This window comes from Salvelinus sp. IW2-2015, linkage group LG22 (assembly GCF_002910315.2).
Source record: "Salvelinus sp. IW2-2015 linkage group LG22, ASM291031v2, whole genome shotgun sequence".
Classification (NCBI taxonomy): domain Eukaryota; kingdom Metazoa; phylum Chordata; class Actinopteri; order Salmoniformes; family Salmonidae; genus Salvelinus; species Salvelinus sp. IW2-2015.
Window position 1 is genome coordinate 17,425,933 of NC_036862.1, and position 7,965 is coordinate 17,433,897.

Genomic DNA, 7,965 nt, shown 5'->3' on the forward strand with positions numbered 1-7,965 from the left:
AAACTGTTCCTGGATGGTTGGGAGAAGTTGCTCTCGGAGGATGTGTTGGTACCATTCTTTATTCATGGCTGTGTTCTTAGGCAAAATTGTGAGTGAGCCCACTCCTTGGCTGTGAAGCAACCCCACACATGAATGGTCTCAGGATGCTTTACTGTTGGCATGACAAAGACTGATGGTAGTGCTCACCTTGTCTTCTCCGCAAGCTTTTTTCCGGATGCCCCAAACAATCGGTAAGGGGATGCATCAGAGAAATGACTTTACCCCAGTCCTCAGCAGTCCAATCCCTGTACCTTTTGCAGAATACAGTCTGTCCCTGATGTTTTCCTGGAGAGAAGTGGCTTCTTTGCTGCCCTTCTTGACACCAGGCCATCCTCCAAAAGTCTTCGCCTCACTGTGCGTGGAGATGCACTCACACCTGCCTGCTGCCATTCCTGAGCAGCAGGCTCTGTAGTGGTGGTGCCCCAATCCCGCAGCTGAATCAACTTTAGGAGACGGTCCTGGCACTTGCTGGACTTTCTTGGGCGCCCTGAGGCCTTCTTCACAACATTTGAACCGCTCTCCTTGAAGTTCTTGATGATCTGATAAATGGTTAATTTAGGTGCAATCTTACAGGCAGCAATATCCTTGCCTGTGAAGCCCTGTGCAAAGCAATGATGACGGCACGTGTTTCCTTGCAGGTAACCATGGTTGATAGAGGAAGAACAATGATTCCAAGCACCTTTTGAAGCTTCCAGTCTGTTATTCAAACTCAATGACCATGACAGAGTGATCTCCAGCCTTGTCCCCTTCAACACTCACACCTGTGTTAACGAGAGAATCACTGACATGACGTCAGCTGGTCCTTTTGTGGCAGGGATTCAGTTCATTTGCATGGCAAAGAGGGACTTTGCAATTAATTGCTATTCATCTGATCACTCTTCATTCTGGAGTATATGCAAATTGCCATCATACAAACTGAGGCAGCAGACTTTGTGAAAATTAATATTTGTGTAATTCTCAAAACTTTTGGCCACGACTGTACTTTCCAGAGGCACTGCATATCCATTGTAGTATTGGAAGACATCGGTCCACCAATCAGACCTGCTCTTCATCTACTTTTAACCCTTTGACCTACAACTCAATTAGGGCTTATCCTGACCAAATTACCTGACCACCAAAACTGGTCTATAACTGGTCAATAGCTATAGCCCTGAGTTTTCCCTCCCCCTGTAGACTGCCCAGAGGGATTATGGGGGTTGAAGTGCCAGTTCCAATGTAGAGCGTGTGATAACGGAGCTTCCTGCAACAAGCAGACAGGAGTCTGTAACTGCAGCCCTGGGTACACAGGACAACTCTGCCAGACTGGTGAGTGAAACAAATAAACGGCAATAGCCTTCAGTCTTGCTAAAGTGAGGGCGAAAGGAAAGAGACTGCGAGGAAGAAAGACCTTATGATAATACTGTGTTATATTTCACCCTGACTATTCCTCTGCTCAACAGTGTGTCCAACAGGGTCCTATGGACCAGGCTGTGTGAGCACCTGTGTCTGTCACCCTGATGCCAGCTGTGACCATGTCACCGGACACTGCATCTGTCCCCCGGGGCGAACAGGACACATCTGCACCAAGCGTAAGCAACACCATCACACATACAGTGTGAGTGATCAGACTTCACCACACCCTGACTCTCACCGATACATCAGTCACACACCACAACACAACACACAACACCACACACACACACACACACACACACACACACAACACACACACACACACACACACACACACACAGTAGTTTTCTTAACCAACCTGTGTGTGTGTGTGTGTGTGTGTGTGTGTGTGTGTGTGTGTGTGTGTGTGTGTGTGTTGTGTGTGTGTGTGTGTCTCCACAGCCTGTGAGGAGGGGTCCTGGGCTCTGGGTGCTCCAACAGGTGCCAGTGTGCAGACCGAGCCCTGAGTTGTATGCTGTGACTGGACGCTGTGTGTGTGAGGCTGGCTTCACTGGAGACCACTGTGAACAGAGTAAGACATTTCTTTGGAAATACTGCCATCTTAGGTAAACACTGTAGCACATCTTTGGACCAGTTCAAATCAAATGTTATTGGTCACAAACACACATTTAGCAGATGTTATTGCAGGTAGCATGCTGTTTCAGCATGCTACAATGGTCTTCATTTGATCACTCTTTTGTTGCTGAGAATTTTCCGGTACACCAGGAAATGCAGATGAGCTTTGTGATTTACATAAATTCACTGAAAACCACACTAACACACGGTTATATTAATAGTATTGCACTTTTCTTGTAGCTTACTTTTGTCCAGCTAATAGTCTAACCATCAGTCAAGCAAAATTAGGGACTAAATGTTAATATCCCGTTGCTGCAGGATATTTGCCTGGTGACAAAAAACATGTCCTCACAGCAGCAAATGTGTATATATTTTGGCTAGTGATATCTTGTCTGATGTTGTCCATGTGTCTCTACATGTTCCCCCAGAGTGTGTGTGGAGGGCAGCTATGGTTTGGGCTGTGCCCTGGACTGTCAATGTCAGCACGGGGCTCTGTGTGATCATGTGAGTGGAGCCTGCACCTGCCTCTCTGGATGGACCGGAAGCTTCTGTGAGAAAGTAAGACTTGTGAAAAAATTGCATATTCATTACTTTTCAGTTTCTTTGAGATTCATTGAGACAAGCATAGTTTTGTACACCTGAATTATTTGAGCTAAGACCAGAAACATCCATTGTCACCAAATAGTTAGGTAGCCTAGCGTGTTAGGCCAGTAACCAAAAGTGGTCACTAACCAAATTTTATCTCCTAAAATAAATTACCTTACAATATATTTACATTTATTTAACAGGTAGGCTAGTTGAGAACAAGTTCTTATTTACAACTGCGACCTGGCCAAGATTAAAGCAAAACAGTTCGACACATACAACAACACAGTTACACATGGAATAAACAAACAGACAGTCAATAATACAGTAGAAAAAGTCTATATACAGTGTGTGCAAATGAGGTAAGGCAATAAATAGGCCAAGGTGGCGAAGTAATTACAATATACCAATAAACACTGTGAGTGATTGATGTGCAGAAGATGAATGTGCAAGTAGAGATACTGGGGTGCAAAGGACAAGATAAATAAAATACAGTATGGGGATGAGTAGTTGGATGGGCTATTTACAGATGGGCTATGTACAGGTACAGTGATCTGTGAGCTGCTCTGACAGCTGGTGCTTAAAGCTAGTGAGGAGATATGAGTCGCCAGCTTCAGTGATTTTTGCAGTTTGTTCCATGTCATTGGCAGCAGAGAACTGGAAGGAAAGGCGGCCAAAGGAGGAATTGTCTTTGGGGTGGACTAGTGAGATATACAGTTGAAGTCAGAAGTTTACATACACTTAGTTGGAGTCATTAAAATTTTTTTCAACACTCCACAATTTTCTTGTTAGCAAACTATAGTTTTGGCAAGTCGTTAGGACATCTACTTGTGCATGACAAGTAATTTTCCAACAATTGTTTACAGACAGATTATTAACTTATAATTCACTATATCACAATTCCAGTGGGTCAGAAGTTTACATACACTTAGTTGACTGTGCTTTACACAGCTTGAAAATTCCAGAAAATGACATTCATGGCTTTAGAAGCTTCTGATAGGCTAATTGACATCATTTGAGTCAATTGGAGGTGTACCTGTGGATGTATTTCAAACCTACCTTCAAACTCAGTGCTTCTTTGCTTGACATCATGGGAAAATCAAAAAAATCAGCCAGAACCTCAGAAATAGAATTTTAGACCTCCACAAATCTGGTTCATCCATGAGAGCAATTTCCAAAATGCTGAAGGTACCACGTTCATCTGTACAAACAAGTAAGCATGTATAAACACCATGGGACCACGCAGCCGTCATACCGCTCAGGAAAGAGACGCATTCTGTCTCTTAGAGATCAACGTACTTTGGTGCGAAAAGTGCAAATCAATCCCAGAAGAACAGCAAAGGACGTTGTGAAGACGCTGGAGAAACAGGTACAAGAGTATCTATATCCACAGTAAAACAAGTCCTGTATCGACATAATCTGAAAGGCGCCTCAGCATGGAAGAAGCCACTGCTCCAAAACCACATAAAAAAGCCAGACTACGGTTTGCAACTGCACATGGGGACAAAGATCATACTTTTTGGAGAAATGTCCTTTGGTCTGATGAAACAAAAATAGAACTGTTTGGCCATAATGTCCATTGTTATGTTTGGAGGAAAAAGGGGGATGCTTGCAAGCCGAGAACACCATCCCAACCGTGAAGCACGGGGTGGCAGCATCATTTGTGGGGGTGCTTTGCTGCAGGAGGGACTAGTGCACTTCACAAAATAGATGGCATCATGAGGTAGGAAAATTATGTGGATATATTGAAGCAACATCTCAAGACATCAGTCAGGAAGTTAAAGCTTGTCGCAAATGGGTCTTCCAAATGGACAATGACCCAAGCATACTTCCAAAGTTGTGGAAAATGGCTTAAGGACAACAAGTCAAGGTATTGGAGTGGCCATCACAAAGCCCTGACCTCAATCCTATAGAAAATCGTGGGCAGAACCTAAAAAGCGTGTGCGAGAAAGGAGGCCTACAACTTGACCAGTTACACCAGCTCTGTCAGGAGGAATGGCCCAAAATTCACCCAACTTATTGTGGGAAGCTTGTGGAAGGCTACGCAAAACGTTTGACCCAAGTTAAACAATTTATAGGCAATGCTACAAATACTAATTGAGTGTATGAAACTTCTGACCCACTGGGAATGTGAATAAATAAATGAATAAAAGCTTAAATAAATAATCTCTACTATTGTTCTGACATTTCACATTCTAAAAATAAAGTGGTGTCCTAACTGAGCTAAGACAGGGAATTGCTACTAGGTTTAAATGTCAGGAATTGTGAAAAACTGAGTTTAAATGTGTTTGGCTAAGGTGTATGTAAACTTCAGACTTCAACTGTTCCTGCTGGAGCACGTGCTACAGGTGGGTGCTGCTATGTTGGAAACTGTAGTGAAGTAGTAAAGTAAAGTTGTCAAAAATATAAATAGTAAAGTACAGTTACCCACAAAAACTACTTATGTAGTACTTTAAAGTATTTCTACTTAAAGTACTTTCACCACTGACTATTGTATTGGTTCCTCCTAGATCGGTCTAATTCTTTGTTATTCTAGCTGTTATAACTACTTTAATGATTAAGTTTTGACAGTTTGTTTTTAGATCATCATACTACCTTGTGCAACTGGTAGGTATCCCTTTACCTTTCTCTAGAATCTGTTTAGCCACTCACCTGGTTTAGTTTTAAACTACCAAGGTACATTCCAGTGAAAAGTCCTATGTTAGACTCTGGAGGGCGCTGGTGGATGTCTGATGGTCCCTGTGCAGATTCTCACACAACATAGTCCAATTACAGTAAAACAAGACCAACTATATGTGCATATTCCAGAGTAGCTGGTCTCAAGCATGACTATCTAATTGATTTGATTTTTGATTAGGCTTTGCTAAACGTCTAATGTAAATGTGTGGTGTAAGATTTAAGTTACCAGTGGTGTACAATATAGCCTGCTTCATGCGTGAATCACAGTCATGTCACATTATATCATAAAATACATTAACACACACCATTCTGACCTGTAGGATTTAACATTTCTAGCCATTACAAGCCAATGGTTTCCAACATCACAGACATCAGCCTCAATTGAAATGACCATGGAAACTAAAATATATATACTCACTCACTCACTCACTCACTCACTCACTCACTCACTCACTCACTCACTCACTGTTCTGTTTCTAAAGTCTTCCCCCGCCCTTAAATAAGGTGTCCAGTTTCCCCATATTGTACAGGGGCCTCTTCCTTTAGGAGCAGTCAAGAAGTGATTTCTACAAGGCAGCGAGGGCCAGAGTTTCCCCTTCCATGTCTCTATGTCTGTCTGGCTGTGTGGTCTCCTGCCTTGGTTTATAGGCTGACAGGACACAGCGCTTTAACACACAGGCAGGGATCTGGAAATAATCCTCATTACTTCCTTAAAGGGGCAATCAGGGATTGGRATAGGTACATCCATTTTTTTTAAACTTTTGAATGAATGACATATAGCCATTAATTCTTGAAGAATATAACTTTTAAATGCATAATGAGCTTAGTTCAACTGTCAATATAAGTTTGTTTTACTCCATTGTTTGTAATACCACATATCAAAGCATGGTTGAAACTATAATTTTGATCTATGGATGGCCATTCCTTACATCCATGAATTTGCGAGTGGTTACATTTTTCCAGCCCCATCCGTCAGTTGTTTACCAAAATAAGTGGTGGGGCCAGTTTGTTGTTTTTCAAATCCCAGATTTCCCCTTTAAAGAGCTAATTTAATCAGCGATGTAGCTAGCAGCACTCTAGCTGGTGGAGTGTGAGGACTCCCAGTWCTGACAATAAACAGAGGCACAACAGGCACAGCACACAACTTAAACCTTGCATCCACAGTGGAAATAGCAGCACAGCCCAGGCTAATATCAGATGACACTTCACTCTGGGATATAGTGGAAACCAAGCGTCCTCTTCTGGTGGAAAGAAGGATTGGCATTGGCGTTTGGCAACCTCAAACCAGGATCCCAATATCTATCTACATATTTTAAATGTGTATGTAAAGAAGAATTCAGAATTTAAAAAAAATCCCCCTTCAAATTACACACAGTTAATTAACCCATTTAGATCATTTGACGATTTGGTTGGTCTCCAATGTAAACTAAGTGCATTTTGTAAATTGATAAAGATAACTGATTTAAGCAATAAGTCACGAGGGGGTGTGGTATATGGCCAATATACCACGGCTATGCGTTTTGCCCAGATACAGCCCATAGCTGTGGTATATTGGCCATATACCACAAACCCCCAAGGTGCCATATTGCTATTATAAACTGCTTACCWACCTAATTAGAGCRGTAAAAATACATGTTTTGTCATACCTGTGATATACGGTCTGATATACAACAGCTGTCAGCCAATCAGCATTCAGGGCTCGAACCACCCAGTTTATAAAACCCTATAACCCTATAACTGTGTTGCCTGAAGATTACAGAGGTTACCAAATTACTAGAGGTCTGCTGGCCAGACAAAATGGGCTGTGGAGGATGTCATGGTGAAATGTACCTCCACATCAACTCACACCCTGGCATCAAACATGACATCAGTCTGGCATCTCTGCCAGCAGCTCAAGGTATAGAGCCATCTGACCAGATGTTGACCAAATACAACCAGTACTGTACCACCATCACAGAATGAAACAGTACACTGTATCTATATGGCCACTACCACCACAGACACACAGAGAGACAGCACCACAGAGACAGCACCAGGTTTGGTGCTGCCGGAGCACGGGGGAGCAGTGCTCCTGTCACGATCGTGTGGAGGATTGACGGACCAAAAACGCAGCAGTAGGAAAATAAGCCATCTCCTTTTATTTATGAAGAAGCAAAACGAAACAAACACACTTACGAATAATCAAAAACAATAAACGATCGTGAAGCTAAATAAACGATGTGCACACACGGCTAAAACGTTAACATAGACAATTACCCACCACACATGAAAGCCTATGGCTACCCTAAATATGGCTCAATCAGAGACAACAGAAATACAGCTGTCTCTAATTGGAACTCATTCAGGCAACCATAGACTCTCCTAGACAACTAAACCAACATAGACAACGCTAGAACACATGCACTCAACACAAACCCATAACTAACCCAACACCCCCTTTACCATATAACACCCAAACCGACAAAACACAAACAATCCCATGTCACACCTGACTCACTAAAATAATAAAGAAAACAAAGAATACTAAGGCCAGGGCGTGACATAACCCCCCTTAAGGTGCGAACTCCGGGCGCACACAGCACACAGTCTAGGGGAGGGTCTGGGTGGCTTCCTTCCACGTGGCGGCTCCGGCACTGGTCGTGGTCCCACCCACAC

The 7,965-nt window shown here is 42.8% G+C and overlaps 1 protein-coding gene across 1 annotated transcript in view; it reads left to right on the forward strand.

Moving 5' to 3' along the window:
- LOC111949771 (multiple epidermal growth factor-like domains protein 6) overlaps positions 1-2,600 on the forward strand; it is a 17,430-nt gene extending 14,830 nt beyond the window's left edge. Inside the window, exons 8-11 of the mRNA XM_070433847.1 lie at positions 1,213-1,344; positions 1,479-1,607; positions 1,873-2,002; positions 2,477-2,600. Coding sequence (XP_070289948.1) covers positions 1,213-1,344; positions 1,479-1,607; positions 1,873-1,937 — 326 coding nt within the window. The 3' untranslated portion in view covers positions 1,938-2,002; positions 2,477-2,600. The remainder of the gene's footprint in view (positions 1-1,212; positions 1,345-1,478; positions 1,608-1,872; positions 2,003-2,476) is intronic.
- The last annotated feature ends 5,365 nt before the right edge of the window (positions 2,601-7,965 follow it).